The 23,461-nt window shown below is 42.2% G+C and overlaps 1 protein-coding gene across 17 annotated transcripts in view; it reads left to right on the plus strand.

The window, feature by feature from the left end:
• The window catches only part of DNM1 (dynamin 1), a 278,440-nt gene that overhangs the window by 111,868 nt on the left and 143,111 nt on the right, over positions 1-23,461 (plus strand). For all 17 annotated transcript variants that reach the window (XR_012236097.1, XR_012236096.1, XR_012236099.1 and 14 more), the window contains exons 5-8: positions 9-107; positions 6,252-6,412; positions 12,235-12,377; positions 20,789-20,924. Coding sequence is in view for 14 of the 17 variants with exons in the window: in XM_073600424.1 (XP_073456525.1) it covers positions 9-107; positions 6,252-6,412; positions 12,235-12,377; positions 20,789-20,924 (539 nt within the window). In the remaining 3 variants the exon portion in view is untranslated. The remainder of the gene's footprint in view (positions 1-8; positions 108-6,251; positions 6,413-12,234; positions 12,378-20,788; positions 20,925-23,461) is intronic.

Consider the following 23,461-nt stretch of genomic DNA (forward strand, 5'->3'; position numbering starts at 1 on the left):
TTATGCAGGGCAACGCACAATTGGTGTCATAACCAAACTCGACCTGATGGATGAAGGGACAGATGCTCGAGATGTCTTGGAAAATAAGCTATTACCTTTGCGAAGAGGTGAGGACACATTTTTCATAATGAAAGTGTACTACTTCTACACCCACTGTACTTCATAAGAATTTTGTACAAAATGATATGTGTTCACTTAGAGCAGGGATATGCAATTAGCGGACCTCCAGCTGTTGCAAAACTACAAGTCCCATCATGCCTCTGCCTCTGGGTTTCATGCTTGTGACTGTCAGAGTCTTGCAATGCCTCATGGGACTTGTAGTTCTGCAACAGCTGGAGGTCCGCTAATTGCATATCCCTGACTTAGAGGGTAATTCTAAAATTCTTACAGCCGAACTACTGGCAGATATAAACAGTCACCTTGTATTCAATTACCTTAAAAAAATCAGTAAATATATTCTGAAATGCCGCTAGCTTAATTACCAAAATCTGCCTTTATGTTAGCCTACTTTTACCTTCTCGCAACAGAACTGAGCCTAAAAGAATAAGAGGCAGATCAGTGAGCTATTGTGGCTCTTTTGCATTTTATAGTGAAAAAAAAAAGCAGACTGTTGCCCTCCTAATTGTAGGGGAGCTCATTCACAATCCAGTCAACAAGTTGGGGTTGGGTTGGTCGCCAAGTTGTATTGCTTGACTGCAGTTTAAAAGCGAGGTCACAAAACTAGCTATGTGGTAAGGCAAGGATGCCTGGATCTCAAGACTGGCTACACATTTATTTACACATCTTTTAGCATTTAAGATGAGTTATAATGTATTTATTTGTTATAGATTTTTACTGCATTTTATGGAGTTTTTGTAAAATGTTTAGAAATAGGTCTAGGTTTTTGAAAAAACATTACTATTACATTGTGATGTAACTGATACAAAAAGGGGAGAGGCACTGTGACCGAGGAAGAGATGTATCCCATAGTAACTAGACCTGATGAAACTAATTCTGTATGGTTCTTGCTGCCAGGTCCTTCATCCAAAACTCCTCTAGTATACCTGCCATTAGATTCTCCATTGAATGAGCCCTCTTCAACCTACAACTTAGTTATATCAAGCCTTTAAAATATTGGTGGCCTGCATTCTCCTCAAATGGTCAAGCCAGACAATCTGACAATGGTCAGATGGGTAGGCCCAAGTGAAAATTATTGTCCACAGCCTAGGTCATGGAAAAAGAAGACCTCACAAATGCAGTCCACTCTTCTCCAATGAAGGTTCATCTTGGCAGAATTGGATTAATAGCATTAAAAGGTTTAGAAATTCTGCACCAGAAATGCAAGAGTATGTGTATTATATTATACAGTGCCTTGAAAAAGTATTCACACCCCTTTAAATTTTCCACATTTTGTCATGTTACAACCAAAAAGGTAAATGTATTTTATTGGAATTTTATGTGATAGACCAACACAAATTGGCACATAATTGTGAAGTGGAAGGAAAATGTTAAATTCCCCCCCCCCCCCCCGGAGTCAATACTTTGTAGAACCACCTTTCGCTGCAATTACAGCTGCAAGTCTTTTTGGGTATGTCTCTACCAGCTTTGCACATCTAGAGAGTGAAAGTTTTGCCCATTCTTCTTTGCAAAATAGCTCAAGCTTTGTCAGATTGGATGGAGAGCATCTGTGAAAAAACTATTTTCAAGTCTTGCCACATATTCTCACATGGATTTAGGTCTGGACTTTGTGCCATTCTAACACATGAATATGCTTTGATCTAAACCATTCCAATGTAGCTCGGGCTGTATGTTTAGGGTTGTTGTCTTGCTGGAAGGTGAACCTCTGCACCATTCTCAAGTCTTTTGCAGACTCTAACAGGTTTTCTTTTAAGATTGCCCTGTATTTGGCTCCATCCATCTTCCCATCAACTCTGACCAGCTTCCCTGTCCCTGCTGAAGAAAAGTATCCACACAACATGATGCTGCCACCACCATATTTCACGGTGGGGTTGGTGTGCTCAGGTTGATGAGCAGTGTTAGTTTTCCACCACACATAGCGTTATGCTTTTAGGCTAAAATGTTCAATTTTGATCTCATCTGTGTCCCTCACACGGCTTCTTGCAAATTGCAAACGGGACTTCTTATGGCTTTCTTTCAACAATGGCTTTCTTCTTGTCTCTCCCAGATTTGTGGCGTGCATGACTAATAGTTGTCCTGTGGACAGATTCTCCCACCTGAGCTGTGGATCTCTGCAGCTCCTCCAGAGTTACCATGGGCCTCTTGGCTGCTTCTCTGATTAATGTTCTTCTTGCCTGTGAGTTTAGGTGGACGGCCATGTCTTGGTAGGTTTGCAGTTGTGCCATGCTCTTTCCATTTTCGGATGATGGATTGAACAGTGCTCCGTGAGATGTTCAAAGCTTGGGATATTTTTTTATAACCTAACCCTGCTTTAAACTTCTCCACAACTTTATCCCTGACCTTTCTGGTGTGTTCCTTGGCCTTTATGATGCTGTTTGTTCACTGAGGTTCTCTAACAAACCTCTGAAGGCTTCACAGAATAGCTTTATTTATACTGAGATTAATTACGCATAGGTGGACCCTATGTAATAATTAGGTGACTTCTGAAGGCAATTGGTTCCACTAGATTTTAGTTAGGGGTATCAGAGTAAAGAGGGCTGAATACAAATGCACGCCACACTTTTCAGATATTTGTCAAAAATTCTGAAAAACATTTATCATTTTCTTTTCACTTCACAATTATGTGCCACTTTGTGTTGGTCTAACACATAAAATCACAATAAAATACATTTACATTTTTGGTTGTAACATGACAAAATGTGGACAATTTAAATGAGTATTAATACTTTTTCAAGGCACTGTAGATGGAGAACCTGTCTGTAGTTCTCCAAATAATTTTCAATGATGTATGGGTTATTTTGATTCCTAATTCCATGTTCCATTTAGGAAAACTGTATAATTATCTATTTTAAAGGAATCTTCCAGGGTTTTACAATTCTGTCCATACAAAATTTCAGGTGAGATTGGATGAATCCCAAAGTACAACACAGTTCAAAAGTGGTAGCTGTATTTATTTGAGCTTTGTATTTAGGTGTTTGAGTGGAGGTCTGCCATTTTTTAGTTTTAAACAGATGTCGCTGGGTTCACACTAGTGCAAATTGGATGCAGGTTTCTCAGCATCCGATTTGCATGGCAGGAGAGTGTGCCCGGCTCTCAACTGAGCCAGTTCACACATCTCCGTGGTGGCTGTGGAGCGGATTGCACAGGGGTCCTGTCCTTCTTTAGTGGAAAAAGACAAGGTGCGCCAATCTAAGTGCAGTATCAAAAACTTGATTTTAATATAAATGGTAAAAACAGCGGCCAAATGGCTACTCACAATGGTTCAGTAAAATCAGGCACATAAAAGCAAAGTAGATGGCCCAGAGACATCATGTCAGCTGCTTCCAGTGCAGGATCCAAAGGTGTTCCAAAGTGCTGGGGGGAGGCTGTCCATAGTACGTGTTCCTCGGCTGGTGGGTGCTGAGCTGTGGGGGGAGGAATGGAACACAAATGTCCACAAGGTGGGACCGGCATATGATCGAGCACCAAACCAGGAACAGGAAGCAGGAACCGGATGAGGACCAGCGTGGAGCGCACCTGACACTGGAGGGGGAGCAGCGGAAGTGTCGTATGGACGTGTCAATCCGCATTTTCCTCACATCTAATAGGCTAGTAAAGTGGGCAAGGTTTATATAAAGGAACTGGAGACCGTTGCTATGCGACGGCGTCACCCGGAACAGGAAGTACTAATGATGTTACAAGAAATCATTGAAGGGACAACAGCGATAATGATGTAAATAAGAAAAAGAACTAAGCTGATAAGAATTCATACCTAAAATAGAATGAGGTAGAAAATGAGTAAGTGAAAGTGAAAAATAGAGAAAAAAAGAAGAAAAAGTGCTGAAAAAACAATAATAAGAAAAAATATAATAATGCAGATGAAATTGAGAATGGAAATAATGAGAAGGAAAATAAAAATGAAAATAATGGAAAAGGCTGAATAATGAAAAATATATAAAAAATGATGAAGAATATATATATATATATATAAAAGATATATATAAAAAAAATATAAAAATAAAAATTCAAAATAAAAATAAATATATAATGTATATGAAAATGAAAATAAAAATAAACATAAACTGAGAAATGATAATAAATAAGTCAAAGAAAGAAACTATGAAAAAATATATGGAGATAAAAGATGTTAATGAGGTGGTGATATTATAAAATATATATATATATATATATATATATATATATATATATATATATATATATATATATAATTTCTATGTTTATTTTTATTTTCATATATATACATTTTCATATATATTATATATTTATCTTCACTTTCTCTTCATTTTTTTCTCTATTTTTCACTTTCACGTACTCATTTTCTACCTCATTCTATTTTAGTATGAATTCTTATCAGCTTAGTTCTTTTTCTTATTTACATCATTATCGTTGTTGTCCCTTCAATGATTTATTGTAACATCATTAGTACTTCCTGTTCCCGGGTGACGCCGTTGCATAGCGACGGTCTCCAGTTCCTTTATATAAACCTTGCCCACTTTACTAGCCTATTAGATCTGAGGAAAATGCGGATGCATTGAAACGCGTCATCTGACACGTCCATACGACACTTCCGCTGCTCCCCCTCCAGTGTCAGGTGCGCTCCACGCTGGTCCTCATCCAGTTCCTGCTTCCTGTTCCTGGTTTGGTGCTCGATCATACGCCGGTCCCACCTTGTGGACATTTAGGTTCCATCCTTCCCCCCACAGCTCAGCACCCACCAGCCGAGGAACACGTACTGTGGACAGCCTCCCCCCAGCATTTTGGAACACCTTCGGATCCTGCACTGGAAGCAGCTGACATGATGTCTCTGGGCCACCTACTTTGCTTTTATGTGCCTGATTTTACTGAACCATTGTGAGTAGCCATTTGGCCGCTGTTTTTACCATTTATATTAAAATCAAGTTTTTAATACTGCACTTAGATTGGCGCACCTTGTCTTTTTCCACTATTGTCTTTCAGAGTTTTGCTTCGACTCCCAAGGGAGCTGCCGCTGGTGTTCAGTATCATCATTATTTGGCTTTTCATCATATTTTGCCATTTTGGGACTTTTTAGCCATATTGCACATGCATTTTGCATCATTACCATTGCCCCACATGGTTTCCTCTGGATATTGTGGACATTTGGGACTCTATATTTATTTTTATTTTAATTTTATTTTTGGTAATTGTTTCCTTTGCATGTTTTGGTGACATCTTGCGCCATTTTCTCCTTTTCTAATTAGTCCTGTCCTTTGGCACCTTCAGGTCTGAATTCAGGTAAAAATTTGGGCCTGATTCGTCCCTGAAACAGAGAACAGGGACGCACCAGACCCCTGTGAGCCGCATCCATATTAGGTGTGAACCCAGCCTAATAATTATACACTTTCAAAAACTTATTTAACGCTGTAAAGTGCATTGCACTGCGATGTGATTCCTCTTAGACTTCTGGAGGTCTAGAATATGTTAAAAATGTGCCCTGGATTAGCAGATGATACCAGTGCCAGCTGCTAGTTTTGTGATATTGGTTCCAGAACAATTTAACCAATCATAGCAAGGCATTGTGGCAGAAGCAATTTGCAGGCTACAGCTGTTAGAGAGAATAGCAGTCTGTAAAAAAAAAAATACATAAAAAAAAGTTTTCCAAAAAATGTAAAATTTCTCAATTGGTTTTTCTCACGTTTGACAATTCTCAGCTTGTAATAAAAAAATCTGAGTTGGGTAATTATTAAAAAAGTGTATCAAATAAAAGCTATGTATATAAAAATTATTTTTGACCCTAAAAATATGACCTGAACATCCAGGCATCAGTGACCCCAGTAATGAAAGGTTCAAGTAGTTGGGGGGGGGGGGGGGGGGGTAGTTAAGATCAGGAGGACTTGGAGACTCTGAAGAGGTAACCCCCCTCAGCACCTTTTTAATAATGAAGCAGGGCATTATGCTGAGCATTGGTATCACCTGACCCCTTTTACACGTTTGGACAAAGCAGCAAAGGCGACTCTATTTCTTAGCCTAAAACCTACATTAATGTGTTTTGGGGGTGATAGTAGGAATAGAGTTTTGGTCTATATGCCAAAGTCTTTTCTGTAGCCTCTCCAACAATTGTAAAATATATCTGTAATGGGGAGACTTGCCATGATCCTTGACCTTATCTTCTACAGGTTATGTTGGAGTTGTAAACAGAAGCCAGAAGGACATCGATGGTAAGAAAGATATCCAAGCTGCATTGGCAGCTGAGAGGAAGTTTTTCTTGTCACATCCTGCTTATCGACAGTTCGCTGACCGCATGGGGACCCATTATTTGCAAAAAATTCTCAATCAGGTACCCAATAAAAAAAGCATTCATTAAGATCAAGCAGCTATAGTTTGAACTTGGGCAATTCAATTTAAAGCATCATTCTAATTATGTTGAGAAAAACACATTCAGAGAAGCTTTGCATACAATATTGTTGATTTTTACTTGCTCTAGTTCTGTAGTTGCGCAAATGGCCATAGCATTTTACTCAGTGAACAAGAATGCTGATTGAGAGGGGCAGTCTACTTCATTCACATAATCATTCTAAAGCCCCGTACACGCGATCGGACTTTCCGATGGGAAATGTTCGATGACAGGCTGTTGTAAATCCGACCGTGTGTATTCTCCATCGGACAATTGTTGTCGGACTTTCCGCCAGCAAACGTTGGCTAGCAGGTTTTCAAATTTCCCGTAGACAAATATGTGTTGTCGGATCTTCCCAGCGTGTGTACATAAGTTCGTCGGACAAAAGTCCAAAGTACAAACACGCATGCTCGGAAGCAAGGACGAGCCAGAAGTGGTCGGTCTTGTAAACTAGCGTTCATAATGGAGGATTAACACGTGGCAAATTATGAAATCTCCAAATGCAGCGCACAATTCTCTTCTTTAATGGGATAATAATGAAGCTGCTTTGCTGGTGATATTAATGGAGTTATTGCAAACAAATTTTCAAAGGCTTTTTTTTTGTAGTGATATCAAGAACAATATTATTATGCTTTTTTTTTTTTTTTTTTTTTTTTTATTTTTTATTTGAGCAAGTTACCACAACACCATTATCCCATAGTTTTTAAGATCAAAGATACAACTATGTTGGTGTCCCTTGTCAATTTTACGTTGTATTTTTTTAAATGTAACTGCCTACTCCCAAACTGTCACTTGAAGTAAAACACATAGCCAAGTATTATTCTACACAATTTTTTTATTGTGCATTAAAAAAAGAAAACAAATAAAATTAGACATGCTATCTGCCAATAGAACTTAACCAAAAAGTGCATTCTATGCATCCAAAAATATAGAAAATATAGCGAATCAAATCATTATTCAACCAAAATAATGTCAAAGCAATAACTCCAAGGCCAATAATAAATAACACGTTATCTCCTCCGATTCCGCAACATGTCTGGTTGACGAACGGCTGTTCAGAAACGAACTGAAAAGCACAAAATGAAAAGTGCAAACTGAAAAGCGCTAAATGAAAAACGCGAAAAGAAAAACGCGAGTCAACACTCACTAAGCTTCTACCACTGCGAAATTAGCATAAGGAGCCCAAAGGGTGGAGCTAAAGAGCTGAAAAACCACATAGTACGTCTAGTATGTCACTACGTTCGTAATTGTTGGCCAATAGTTGTGTGGCTGTGTGTATGCAAGACAAGTTTGGGCCAACGCCCTTCGGACAAAAGTCCACGGTTTTGTTGGCCAACAATCCGATCATGTGTACGAGGCGATTAAAGGTTTAAATGTGTCCCTAGGGGGTGCTTGCTAACTGTGGGGAATGTGCCTTAACTGTGGGAAGACAGAGATCCGTGTTCCTGCTTAGCAGAAAAACAGAATCTCTGTCTTCCCTACTAACAGAATGGCGATCTGCCTTGTTCAGAGGAGAGGAGGGGACATCCTCAAAATGGGTCAGCTGTCTTTGGACTACACATCCCACCATTGTAACTGGCCAGCTGATCTCGCTGGATGATGCAATTGATGGATTGTACATTATATGCTTGACTCAATACTTATTTGTGAGTATACAGTGAGGACGGAAAGTATTCAGACCCCCTTACATTTTTCACTCTTTGTTATATTGCAGCCATTTGCTAAAATCATTTAAGTTCATTTTTTTTCCTCAGTAAAGTACACACAGCACCCCATATTGACAGAAAAACACAGAATTGTTGACATTTTTGTAGATTTATTAAAAAAGAAAAACTGAAATATTTAATGGTCCTAAGTATTCAGACCCTTTGCTCAGTGTTTAGTAGAAGCACGCTTTTGATCTAATACAGCCATGAGTCTTTTTGGGAAAGATGCAACACGTTTTTCACACCTGGATTTTGGGATCCTCTGCCATTCTTCCTTGCAGATCCTCTCCAGTTCTGTCAGGTTGGATGGTAAACGTTGGTGGACAGCAATTTTTAGGTCTCTCTAGAGATGCCCAATTGGGTTTAAGTCAGGGCTCTGGCTGGGCCATTCAAGAACAGTCACAGAGTTGTTGTGAAGCCACTCCTTCATTATTTTAGCTTAGGGTGCTTAGGGTCATTGTCTTGTTGGAAGGTAAACCTTCGGCCCAGTCTGAGGTCCTGAGCACTCTGGAGAAGGTTTTTGTCCAGGATATCCCTGTACTTGGCTGCATTCATCTTTCCCTCGATTGCAACCAGTCGTCCCGCCCCTGCAGCTAAAAAACACCCCCACAGCATGATGCTTCCACCAACATGCTTCACTGTTGGGACTGTATTGGACAGGTGATAAGCAGTGCCTGGTTTTCTCCACACATACCACTTAGAATTAAGGCCAAAAAGTTCTATCTTGGTCTCATCAGACCAGAGAATCTTATTTCTCACCATCTTGGAGTCATTCAGGTGTTTTTTTGCAAACTCCATAAGGTCTTTCATGTGTCTTGCACTGAGGAGAGGCTTCCGTCGGGCCACTCTGCCATAAAGCCCCGACTGGTGGAGGGCTGTAGTGGTGGTTGACTTTCCACAACTTTCTTCCATCTCCCGACTGCATCTCTGAAGCTCAGCCACAGTGATCTTTGGGTTCTTCTTTACCTCTCTCACCAAGGCTCTTCTCCCCTGATAGCTCAGTTTGGCCGGACGGCCAGCTCTAGGAAGGGTTCTGGTCGTCCCAAACGTCTTCCATTTAAGGATTATGGAGGCCACTGTGCTCTTAGGAACCATAAGTGCAGCAGAAATTTTTTTGTAACCTTGGCCAGATCTGTGCCTTGCCACAATTCTGTCTCTGAGCTCTTCAGGCAGTTCCTTTGACCTCATGATTCTCATTTGCTCTGACATGCACTGTGAGCTGTAAGGTCTTATATAGACAGGTGTGTGTACATTAATGAGGAAAAAAATGAACTTAAATGATTTTAGCAAATGGCTGCAATATAACAGAGTGAAAAATTTAAGGGGGTCTGGATACTTTCCGTCCCCACTGTATATGGCTCTAATGTCAAATGTGGGCGGAATCTCATAAATATCTGGATGTCAATAATATGTAAAAGGCCAGAAAAAGTAAATGTCCGAAAAAACGTATAACCAGGCACTGATAGAAGTCACAGGACTGCTATATACTGCTGATGAGAAAAAATATTTAGCAGTTTATATTTACTAATATGGTTGCATTTCCATATTTAATAAAGGGGAATTCCCTCCCCCATGAAATGGTACTAGCTGAGAGTGTTGACAACTTCAAAAAGCTTTTAGAAGAAGAATATACAGAGCTATGGGATTGTTAGAGAATAAAAAGCATACACATAGGTTGAACTAGATGGACCTTCAACCTTATAAACCATGTAACTACTTTAACTTTATTCCTGCAACTCTATTCACCCTAGCATGTTTTGACACACCTGCAGAGCATGTATACTGCATTTTTATGCAGTATGCAACACTGCATATGTATTATGTGAACAGGACACATTTGTTTTATATGTGACCTTGCATTGAGCCTTCGTTGATCTATGCAGATCAACACAGCTGAATGGACATGACGGAAATCAGTCCTTAAACAATTTGCACAGAGTAGGTAATAAAGGATCACTCCGAAACTGCGGCAGCTTTAATCATCAGCATTTATGGATCATATGAGAAGTCTTTAGCAAATTGCTGACATGAAATTCCTCCTAAACACGGACTTTATCTTAGATTACACAACGCATTAACATGGCATATAAAGATATGAGGCTTTGTAAATATGCAGAATATAACGTTTCCATATGCAAACATCTCCTTATTACTGGAGCTTATACATCACAGCCAGATGGCCATGTTAAAGCATATGTCAAGGCAAAAAAGAGTACATCTCTTCCGTACATGTTCTGTGTTTTATCCCTTTAGAAGATTCTGCAAGTACAGAAAAAGTACCTGTTGATCTGCCAGAAATGCACTCCGCACTTGAGCCCTGTTGTGTGCTGACAAAACACAGCGTTTTTTTGTGGACTGAGTGGTGTCGGCCCTGCTAAATTATTCAACCACCCCCACTCTCAGATCTCCTCAACATAAAAATGAAATATTCCATAGTTCAAGATAACTAGGATGGCTCTTTGAAATAAAACCGCTCTCTCAGATATACCAAAATGCTTCAAATGGCATAATAAACAGACCAAAAGGTAGCAAATAAGGCAATATAGACGTGCGCACAGGGTGTGCTGGGTGTGCCTAGGCACATTATAATCACCCCATGTGTGTTAGTATTATCGCTCTATGTGCGGGCAGGAAGATGGGAAAGATCTCCCTCTTGCCGTTTATGCCATAATAGAAGCGTTTACGTTCTCTTTCACTGTGCTGGAAGGGAGATCAATGTACCCAAGTCATATGTAGACATACACACACCTCTTTGAGGTGCAATAGGCTGCTCACACCTAAGGGAATGTAATTGTCATGGTTTTCCTACACTCTTAAGCTAGTATCTGAGCATGAGGAAGCACATTTTATGGTTGTGAATCTATTCAGAACCAAAGCATAGAGCTGGTGTAGCCATAATGTATACTGTTACCTCCATGTTTCTGACTAAAGCTGGCCATATACCAGTAGAATTGCATTTAGAGGTTTTTGTTTTTGGAACAGTCATTTGATGTTCTAATAGTGGAGTCAAATCAATGATCATTTAATGTCATAAAGACAAAAAAAAGTTGAAGAAGCAGGATGTGAATGTGGTTTTCATTCTGGATATCTCATTCATCCGAAATTGAATGTCAGAGGTAAACTAAGGTCTGTTCACACATTTTTATTTTTTTTTTATTAAAACCTTGCTGCATTTTTTATGCACTTTCATCAAAATGCACATTATATAGAGTTCAGTGGCAATGCACCTAAAGCGTATTTAAAACGCTCCTAAAGTGCACTGCACATATGTAAACCCAGCAATAAATTTGTAAGAACAACATTTCTCAAGTATCTGATGGTGTTATCAAATGTACTGACAAGATTATACGTGTGAAAATTAATTTGAAAAAACTACCAGTGTATGGCCAGCTTTACTACACTGTTTACACTAAAATATTATAGAACACCATTTAAGCGCAATCACTAATAACATTTATACTTAAAGCGGAGGTTCGCCCACCCCTTTAAAAATTAAAAGTCAGCAGCTACACATACTGTAGCTGCTGACTTTTGACATTAGGACACTTACCTGTCCTGGAGTCCGGCAATGTCGGCACCACAGCCGATGTTTACATTGGCTGGTCGGGTGCTTCTGCCGCCATTGCGGGTAAGGGAACCCGGCAGTGTAGCCTTTCGGCTTCACGGCCGGGTCCCAACTGCGCATGTGCGTAGCGCAATGCGCTCTCTCACTGGCCCGGCAGAAGGGGAGGGAGGAGGGCAGCCGAGCTGCTGACGTAATTCGCTGTGGCCCGGTCTCCCAGAAGTGGGGACAGGGTACCTGAAATAAACAGGTACTCCCCCCTGAAAGGTGCCAAATGTGGCACCAGAGAAGGGGGGATAAGATAAGCAGAAGTTCCACTTTTGTAACTTTTAAATGCAACTCGCCACTCCAAATGATCTATTCATGGAAAGTGCACACAGTTCTAGTCTTTATTAGGAAAGCTGGTAAATTAATTGTGGACCATAATACCGCACACACCTGGTCTGATTCACCACCCAGCATGAATGACTCTCACCATTGTGTTATTCCTTTTGCAGCAACTGACCAATCATATTCGAGACACACTTCCAGGCCTGCGGAACAAGCTGCAGAGCCAGCTCTTGTCCATCGAGAAGGAAGTGGACGAGTACAAGAATTTCCGTCCGGATGATCCAACTCGTAAAACCAAGGCCTTGCTCCAGTGAGTAGCGCTCAGTGTGATATATAGCAAGCTGTATGGTTTCTGGAAAATCATTGCTGTCAGTGATATTTAGGTGGTTTTCTATTAAGGCAGAAGTAAAGGCAAAGTTTACCCATAATGGGTCTCCATTCAGTCCTATGGAGTGTTTGCACTGCACAAACTTTTATACAATTGAAGAGAGATTAAGGTGCATATTTGCAGGAAGAGTCAAAGCTGATGATGAAGGTTTTGAGAACTGGCTGTGTAGATACAACCAGACCACACAGGAAATATTTTTACGAAATGGGATTGGGTAAGCATATGACTTGGAGGGGAGCTGAGGAATGCCATCACACTTAAAAGTAACTACACAAAAGTTGCAGTTACACTTTAAAGCATTCAAATTCCACCCTCAGCCCCTCCACCAAAAAGGGCTAAAAATGCTCATAGGCAAATAACAGACAGTTTTCAGTTGGATTGGACATAAGTCGCATGTCTATGTCCAGTGCAGAACTGTCTGTGGCACATTTACTGAATGTATGCCTAATAAAATCTTTTCCTGCGGGAATAAAAAGATACAATTAGTCATAGTGATTTTCCAGCCTACTAGAAAACCTCTGTCGGCAGCCTTGTGCCATGTCCATTACATGGTTTGATTACTTGTATAAGCAACGCTAGCAAAAAAAATGGTCCATCTGTAGAGTTTTGCTGTGTTAATATTGCTACTCACAGGATGATCCATCCTTTTCACAATCAGGTCAGCCTAATCTCCCATGATGAATGCAAACTTAGCTGTTTTTCAGTTGGCCGAGCAGCAGATATATAGTTGTATTGAAGTACTATATCTGCTTGCTTATTCCTAATACACTTGTGAAATAAAATATTGTTGCAACCAATCAGATCCCAGCTGTCATTTTACCAATTTAGGTGTGAAGGCAGACATATTAACTTTGAGGGCTGGAAGTCTGGCATTGCTATTTTTCAGCACAGAGCTTCAAAGGCAGAATGCAACGACCAACACTAAGGCCACTAACCCTTTTAGCAACCTTAAAGTAGAACCAAAGGCAAAACTTTGTTTTTTCATTTTGGATAGAATAAGGGTGATTATAACCCCTGTAAGGTTTATTTTTGCCATCTGTGTCCCACTGGACAGGTTTCCCTTCATTTCCTGCCCCATAACTAAAACAAGAAGTGAGAAAAAGTCCCTCTAAAGTGTGGGAATCCCTAGTTGTCACCAGGATCACCAGAACTAGCATCTCCATTGGAAAATACACCCACTATCCCTATTCTGGGGATAGCACAAAAGTTGGGATATTTTCTTTCACTTTCATTGATAATGGTAAACGGAAGTAATAGAGATGGTAAATCTCTCTGACAGGGTCTCAGACAGCAATAAAAACCTGACAGGTGTTCTTTTTTTTAATTCAAAACAACTTTTATTGAGCATAAAAAAAATATATATATAAACACACGGGTGAATAGTGCAACATGCACTACATTTACAAATCAATCCAATTGACATACACATCCAATGTTACTTGTATGACATTATGCAGCTGACATATACAGTGTAATGGCTCAGGGGTTGAAGAGGAAGTGTTTACATATTGGAGTCTAATGGGTAATTAGGCTGTTTAATATCAAAGGGAGGGAGGAATCAAAAGAGGAATCATGGCATCACCAAGAGTATAATAAACTTAGTCCCTTGCATCGCAGGTGGAGGTATCCTCAAGCCATCTATCCCAGATTTTGTAGAATTTATCGGGACAGCCCCTATGGATATATAGTACTTTTTTGTAGGGGAGAGTAATATTAACAGCTCTGATCCATTGCTGCAGTGTGGGAGGGGTTTCCCTCATCCACGTTCTAGCAATCTGCAACCTAACAAGGAATAACGTTTCTTGCAAAAATATATTTAAATACTTTTCGCCTTCTGAGAGCGTGAGGAGCGCCAGCACACATTGACGGGGGCAGAGAGACAATGGGGAGCCCATGCGGTCATGTAGAAATCTCACCACCTGGGTCCAAAACCCCTGTGTAGATGGACAGGCCCATAGAAGATGGAAGAAGGAGGCTATCTGGTGGCCGCAGTTTGGGCAATTGGGTTCATGGCCATGTCTGTACTTAGATATACGGTGTGGAGTCAGATATGATCTGTGGAGGATATATAGATGGAGGAGGCGATCAGAAAGTTTAGGGGAGACAGTTTTGCAATTGACAAGGGCCTCCTCCCAGTCCTCGTCCCGTCAAGGTGCCCAGGTCCGATTCCCATCGTAATTTCAACTGATGAACCATGTTATCCGCCGCGGGCCTCATGAGGTAAGTGTAGATTTGGAAATCAGTTTCTTGGAGTCGTTTCCCAAGACTATGTCCACTAATAGTGGGACTTCGAGGGCTGGAATAGGGTTGCCAAGCTGTGTGTGGAGTGCATGCCGAAGTTGGAGGTAGCGGAGGAACATGTGAATTGGTAGGGCGAAGTTGTCTTTGAGTGTTTGGAATGATTTAACTGACCCGTTAGCTACAACTTGCAACAGGTAGATAACGCCACAAACGTTAGACCGTGATCAGGGATGGAGGCAAGTTCAGGCAAGTTTGGGTTGTCCCAAAGAGGAGTGTGGGAGTGAGGAGAGGGTGCTTGACCCAGGTGCATAGCAGTTCGCCAGATCTTGCAATGGTGTAGCAGCATGTGTCTCCCGTCGCTGATATGAGACGGTCCGCCGAACAGGATTTGGAACGGGTGGGATATCAGGCCATAGGGTTGTGCGCAAACCATGTGGGAGTAGCGAGTTCTGTCAGAGTGATTGAAATGGAAGAAGTGAGAGAGTTGGGATGCTATGTAATATGTAGAGAGATCAGGGAGCGCGGTGCCACCTAGGTCAGTAGGGCATTTCAGGACCTTCCACGATAGCTTGTGACGGGATGAGCCCCATATGAAAGTGTTGAGGATGGATTCCATTGATTTAAATATACGTGCGGGAAGGTGTACTGTGGCCTGCTAAAATACATAAAGTAGTTTGGGAAGGAGGATCATTTTCACGAGGCTAATTCGGCCCATCACCCCTAGGGGGGAGTCTGGACCATATCTGTGTTTTGATTTTAGTATGTTAAATAATGGTTCAATGTTAAGGGTAATAAAGTCAAGGAGGGATCGGGAGATGTGAATGCCCAAGTACTTGATGGTGCTTGCTCTGACTAGGGGGAGAGCGGCTTGGTCGGCCGTAGGGGCGCCTATATCTAGTGGGAGGATTTGGGACTTAATCCAGTTTATCTGAAGCCCAGAGAAGGCTCCAAAGGCTGTAATAATACGAAGAGCAGTCTGGGGTGAAAAACCTGCGTCGGAGAGGTAAAGAAGCATGTCGTCAGCATATAGGCTTATTACCTCTGTTGTCTGACCACAACAGAGGCCCTTTATGTCAGGATGGCTTTGAAGGGCTAACGCAAGGGGTTCTACAATGAGGGCATAGAGCATAGGTAAGATGGGGCAGCCCTGATGCGTACCGTGAGAGAGTGGGAAGGAGGGGGAGACTCTACCATTTACCTGAATACGCGCTGTGGGGGGCTGGTAAAGAAGTTGGAGCCATTTTATAAATTTTGGGCCAAAGCCAAATCTTCAGAGACACTCCCATAACCAGCTCCATTCCACAGAATCAAACGCTTTGGCGGCGTCCAAGCTGACCACAACCCTGGTGCCTACGTCTGTGTGTTGGGATTGGAGATTCATGTGGAGCCGTCTAAGATTAAAGGCCGTGTTTTTATCTGGCATGAAGCCGCTCTGATCGGGGTGTACTAGGCTGGAGATTACTTTGTTGAGGCACAGGGCCAGAATCTTGGGCAGTACCTTGACGTCTAATTGGAGGAGGGATATGGGTCTGTTTGATTCGGGAAAGAGCGGGTCTTTACCCGGTTTAGGTATGAGGACGATAAGGGCTTCATTCATGGATGTCGGGAGAGTATTTGTGTCAAATATATGTGTATATAATTTACAAAGCTTGGGGGTTAGAATCTCACTAAATTGTTTATAGAACTCAAGGGGAAGCCTATAAGAGCCAGGTGCCTTGGATGTAGGGAGTAGGGCCAGAGCTTCTGAAATGCATTCTGTGGTGATAGGTGCTTCCAGTTGGGCGATTTGTGAGGGTGAAAGTGTAGGGAAGTTCTGAGAGCTCAGCTTGAGAGTGTTGGGAGGTGGAAGAATAAAGAGCAGAATAGAAGGACCTAAACTCCTAAGCCACCTGGTCGGATCTGTTATCTTGGCCCTGGAAGTCGACTGAAGAGAGACCACTACCGGGGGCTTGTGATCCAAGTGGGCCATGCCAGCTCTCTCGCCTTGCTCGAGGATGCGTTGTTTGCTGAAAAAGATACCTTGTTTAGCCTTTTCAAAGTGTAGTTGATTTGTGAGCCTGGACTGCATGTGTACAAGAGAGGCATTGGCGGCTGTTGGGTTGTTCTGAAAGGCTTGCTCTAGGGTGTTGAGGCGATCCTCTGCTTGGCGGAGCAACTGTTTGGAGGTGGCCTTGTGTCGATTTATCTTCGTGGAGAGGATCATTCGGGCATGTATTTTGAAGGCCTCCCATATGGATCCAACCTGGGCAGAGCCGTCATTTGTACGAAAATAATGACCCCACTCATGCTGGATGTTGTCCAGATCAGGGAGAATGGTGAGCCAGAAGGGGTTCAGCCTCCAGATCCGGGCAGTAGGGGGGGACGGTAGCTGTAGTTTGATCCGATAGGGAGAGTGGTCAGAGAGCACTCTGGCATCGAAACCTACATCAAGGAGATGAGGGAGAAGAGGGGGGGCAAGGAAAATAAAGTCTATACGGGACATAGATGATCGCGAGGGAGTGAAACAGGAGTAACGTAATTGTGATGGATGTATATGTCTCCAGGTGTCAGTGAGGGCAAATTCTGTAAGAAATTTACCAAATCTGGTGATGTTGGGTATAGAAGGAGGGGGGTTAGCAGGGCTCAGTCTATCTAAATGTGGGGCTATGTCCATGTTAAAAATCCCCTGCCCAGATTGCTGGTACTGAAGGGTGTTGGGACATAAAGGCGACACCCTGCTGTAGCATGGCAAATTGAAATGGAGGGGGGATATAGAAGGCCATGAGAAGGATCTCCAGGCCCCCTATGGTAGCGTGCAAAAACAATGACCGGCCCTGGGGGTCCGACTGCAAGGTGTGAAGCTGAAATTGTACTGTTTTGGCAATCAGAATTGCAATCCCACGGGAGTTAGAGGTGTGTGGGGCCTGGTATAGCCAGCCCACCCACGGCTTTTTGAGACACATCTGTTTCTGACCTGCAAAGTGAGTCTCAACAAGGACAGAAATATCCGCTCGTTGGGACTTGAGATGCGAAAGGACCGCAGCTCGTTTAGCCCTCTCGCCGAGGCCCCGGACATTCCAGGTTAAAATTTTAAGTGAAGCCATATCTTTTTTTAGGGGGGACTAGTAGATGTAGTCGGGCTCCCAGGGGGTGGCAAACCATGCACAATAATAAAAGCATCTTAACATGGTGTCTAATAACATATACATATGCTCTGGGTAACCATAGGACGTAAGAGCCACCAGGGGGGTTCCAGGCCTGTAACAGAGAACAGCGATAAACGCATGGCCACCACCCCCTGATTTGGGGTGCCTCACGTCTGGGGAAAAAGAGTCAGACCTATCAAAATCAACTGCATAGTTAAGATAGGATTGTGCGTATGATATATTAATGTGGACATCAAAAGGAAAAAAAACACAAAATAAGTAAAAACTAAAATCAAACTGTCTGCATAAACTCTGAGCCAGCAAGGCAGATTCAACACACTGCCATCCATCACAGTTGAGGGGGCAGAGGCTGGACAGGGAAACATTTGTAGCTGAGTGGTAGTCAGGGGTGCCAAGTGTGCCACAGTCTTAAGGTGACCAACAAGGTCGGGGGGGCGAATAAGCTGAAGAGCGCAGGGCAAAGTGGGAGAGGCGGTCAGTCTCTTGTTTGCGGGTGCGAGTGGACCGCCCGACATCTAAAAAGCAGACATATTGGCGGGGGAGAGGCCATGCCTAATGGTGCGGATATGAAGGGCATTAGACTTCAGCCGGGGGTGAGGACATTTTTGCAGCCCCACGCAGCAGACAGCTGTAGTGCATGTGAGATGAGGATTTATGCAGGGCCCGGGTCGGGTTCGCCGCGCCGCTCCAGCTAGGAGAGAACCGCCTGCGGGTCTTCAAAAAACTGCACCCTGCCATCGCTCACCATGTGGAGTCGTGCAGGGAAGAGCATTGCGTAGGTTAGGTGATGTATGCGGAGTTGCCGTTTCGCCTCTGTAAAGCGCGCTCTTTTCTTTTGAACTTCGGCGAAGTCCGGATATACTGCCACGGTCACATTGCCCTAGAGGGATGTTACCTCTTTCACGAGTAAGCCTGAGAATTGCATCCCGGTCCCGGTAATTCAAGAACTTGGCAATAAAGGTTCTCGGCGGGGCTCCTACAGGCGGGGATTTTGCCGTGAGGTGGTGGCCGCGCTCCACAAAAAATCTGGAGGAGAAAGCCTCTCTGCCAAAGGTCTTGACGAGCAGGTTTTCTAGATATGTAGGGGGGTCAGCTCCCTCGGACCTCTCTGGGAGCCCCACAAAACGGAGGTTGCATCTCCTGAGACGGTTCTCCATGTCATCTTGTTTGGAGAGAACCATGTTCAGTTGATGCTGCAGCTGTTCAGTGGTGACCTGAAGTGGATGCAGGCCGTTCTCCACGTGGCCAACGCAGCGCTCCGTCTGTCACCCTCTCACGGAGCTTGTGGACGTCTTGTCGGATCAGGGAGATCACCTCACCTCCTCGATCTTGGAGGTTAGGGTGGATTGACAGAGAGCTATAGCCTCCAGCACTCTGGCTGTGTCTCCGGAGGTCTGATCATCACCTGCGGGAGGCTGCGCGGCGCCATCTTCCTCTCCCGGGTCCCGCTCGTCATGGCGGTATTGAGCTAATTTCGCCGCGGCTCCGGATCTTTTAGTAGGGGACATGTCGGCCAAGGAGTAGGCAGGTGAGCTAGGACTTGTAGGCGTCTTTCAGCGGGGAATATAGCCTCAAGGATCAGTATACAGGATGGGTCTCGAGCGGAGCTCTCACACCGCGCGTCTTATTCCATGCAGCTCCAGACCACGACCCCCCAACCTGACAGGTGTTCTAATCATTCTCTACTCTATCCAACACTAAAAAACATGTTTTGCCTTTAGTTATACTTTAATACTATCCCTCTCTGTAACCCTAACATGAATTTTCCATGTAACCCCAACACTAACCTTCATTGTGACACTAACCCACCATGTAAATCAAACTTAACCCTAATTGTAATCCTAACACCAACCCACCCTGTAACCTTCACAGTTAAGCTCCCTGTAACCCCAACACTGATCCACCTTGTAACCCTAACATTCATATAATTCTTACACTAAACTGACTTGGAACTGAACCTGTAACCCTGTCACTAACCTTCCCTGTAACCTCAACCCTAACATAGCCCTTTTTGTAACAATAACCCTAATTTATAATCCTAACCCCAATCTTTGATATAACCCATGCACTAAATATATTTGTAACATAGCACTCACTTTGTAACCTTTACACTAACTAACTCTAACCCTCCCTGTAACTCTTGCACTAACCTTCCCTGTAAACCCAACCCTAACCTACACCCTCCTTGTTTTCATAAAACCCATTCTCCCCCTGATCACTAACCCTTCCTGTAAACCTAACCCTAACCCTCCCTGTAACCTCCACAACCCCCCCCCCCCCTGTATGTAACGCAAACCCTTAACCCCTTGTTTGCATGTCTGTCTCTCCTCCACCAGGATCTTTTGTGTTAAGGGCTAACCCTTCCTGTCCCAAAACATACTGGTGCTGAGACCCCTGTAGCAAAATTTAGTGTTTCAAAGAAGGTTGTCTTGAGATTGGATGTTATAGGCTATACAGGCATGTTTTTGCTATGGCTTTAATACTGAACTCTGGGATAAACATTTATTGTCTAAATATAAGAGGCATGTGTTTTCTTACTGAAGAAGTGTTTTGTGTATTTCTTCCAGATCTGTGCAGTCAAATAAGCATGAAGCTTTGCCTCTGTGCGGGAGCCTTCTATATTAAAGACCAGTCGCCGCTGCTCTCTCTCCATGTGCAGGGTGACTGGTCTTGTATTTCCCCCTATGTAGTTTTCTGCAGGCAGCCTGTAATTGGTGGACCCGCCAAGTCCCTCCTACAGCTCTGTATTCTGCACAGGCTATATGTAACACAGTGGTGATGTCAGGGCTACTTATACAAGGTATTACTTGGGTTTGCAAAGGCATTTGGTACACGAGTGGATTCATATTCTTTGTAATTATTTAAGAATAAATATAAATGAAAAATGTTGCGCTAGGGGTTCAGCTGTGATATGAGTCAAAATTTTCTATCCCTTCTCCTCTACAGAATGGTGCAGCAGTTTGCTGTTGACTTTGAAAAACGTATTGAAGGTTCTGGGGATCAGATTGACACTTACGAGCTGTCCGGGGGTGCGCGGATTAATCGAATATTTCATGAACGCTTCCCCTTTGAGTTGGTGAAGGTAAAACTTGCTATTTTTTTATGCACTTCTCTAAACATTAAAATAAATCACTTAATTTAGTCTTGAAAAATCCAAGTCTGAACCTTCTACATGTCCTGTTTAGTGATGCAAAGCAATGGAGACCTTGTGCAGTAACTACAAAGGCAGTTCTACTTCAGGTTCAGCTTAGAATGGGGATACATATAAAGGTTGTCTCCTAGCTGCTATGCTTTACACACATCGTTGTTTGTACTACAGGCTGCATACACATGGGAATTTTTTTAATCTTAGCTCATACATAGTACCCTCAGGAGCATCACTGAGCAAGCATTGCTTTCCAATAATTATTGGTTTTCAAGGAGAAACTCATTACAGGTTATGTTTCATAGCCGTCCAAAGCACCACATCATCAGACCAGCAAAATTCTAGTCAATATAATAGTACTATACGATATTTAGGGATAATGGATGCACATAATTTGAATTTCAATCCCCATGACATCTCTGTCCATAAAGATTTGTAACATGGAACAGAAAAACTTTGGATCGGCAGCACACCTACACAGGAAGTAAAGTAAAAAGTCTTTATTGAGGCATAAATATAATAAAAGCAATGGATGGGTACAGGCAGGGGAAATGCAGGTAGGTTGACGCATTTCACACTGTGGAAGTGCTTTGTCAAAACCACAAGATTGCAAAAGCCACAGTCTCTCTTTCAACACATAGATCACATGACAGCACAAGTGCAAATCATCAGATTGAACTCAGCAATTGCAAACACAAACCAATAAAATCTCCTGTTTAAGAAAAGGCGCTTATAAAAACAAAAACACAGAAAATATTCTATTCAATATAGCAACCTCAAAGAAAAAAGGGAAAAAGAATGTTTCCTTTTGATCAAAAAGGTTACACACTACCCAACACGATAAAGTGGACGTTCCTTAATTGGAAAAGGAAAGGAATGAGAGACCATGTACTCAGAAGATTGACATAAAGTGAAAAAATAATAACAATAAAATAAATACATGAATAATCAATGCATATCAATCAATAAAGTGTTCCCAAATTCCAGTAACATACAACAATCATAAAAGTGAGTTAAATCCCACTCAAAGTTCAACCCTTGGGGAATTCTGGTATTTAGAGAAAAGATCCAGTATACTTCCCGTTTACACAGGATTCTGAATTTATCTCGCCCCCTGCTGGGTGGAGGGGTTATGGTGAGAACATGCTTTATAGGTTTATCAATATTGCAGAGGGTACAGAGAGAGAGAAACTTCTGTGTGATAAAATACCTAGACGAGGAGGCATAAATATTCCAGTGTTTTCAACCCCCATTAGTCTTGAATTTCGAAAAATTTGAAATATCTTGACACATCATAATTTCATCCTCTTTGAGATTTTTTCCAAGGTCTTGTCAGGAGGTTTCAAAGCAGTGTCTCGTCGGGCTCCCTCTTTAAGTAACTCTTTATCACCCAGTGAGTTCAGATCAGGTTCCACTAATGGGACCTGGTTGGATTTAAAGGGGGTTTACAAATGTGGCTCTAATAGTTGTCCGTGCTGTCCTTGTGTTGTAAAAGGAGATACATTTCAGTCTACTACTAATAATAGAATGTTTAACATTAAGAGTTTTATCAATTGCAACACAAGGTATGTGATCTAGTTGATCACATGTAAGGCCTGTAGAGTCCATTAAGTAGGTCGCACTACGAGAAGATTGAGCGATCGTGTAAACGACCACATTGGGAACATTCATAGGAAACAAGCCACAAATGTAGCCCGACACTTCAATCATGTTCATGTTGGTGACATTAGTTTGTTACAAATACAGGGCATTCCCCAGGGGTTGAACTTTGAGTGGGATTTAACTCACTTTTATGATTGATGTATGTTACTGTAATTTGGGAATACTTTATTGATTGACATTGGGTGATTATTCATGTATTTTTTTTAATGTTATTATTATTTTTTCACTTCATGTCAATCTTCTGTGTACATTGTCTCTCATACCTTTCCTTTTCCAGTTAAGGAACGTCCACGTTATCGTATTGAGTAGTGTGTAACATTTTTAGATCAAAGGGAACATATTTTTTCCCTTTTTTCTTTGAGATTGCTATATTGAATAGAATATTTTCTGTGTTTTTGTCTTTTGTTTTTATAAGCATCTTTTCTTAAACAGGAGATTTTATTGTTTTGTGTTTGCAATTGCTGGGTTCAATCTGATGATTTGCACTTGTGCTGTCATGTGATCTATGTGTTGAAAGAGAGACTGGCTTTTGCAATCTTGTGGTTTTGACAAAGCGCTTCTACAGTGTGAAACGCGTCAACCTACCTGCATTTCCCCTGTTCCATGATTTCTGCTGCAGTGGCAGGGCGTGCACCCCACCTCACAGAAGCAACCTTGGAGTGTTATCGATTATATCACCTGTGAGCAGCAGTCTCTTTCCACTAAAGTTTTGTAACAGTCCAGGAAAATAAGGTCACAGCTTAAACATTATCTATATTGTAAATATGCCGAGGTTCCTAATGTTCTGGCCTAATGCAAGTAAACAGCTCAAA

Source organism: Aquarana catesbeiana, linkage group LG09 (assembly GCF_042186555.1).
Source record: "Aquarana catesbeiana isolate 2022-GZ linkage group LG09, ASM4218655v1, whole genome shotgun sequence".
Lineage (NCBI taxonomy): Eukaryota > Metazoa > Chordata > Amphibia > Anura > Ranidae > Aquarana > Aquarana catesbeiana.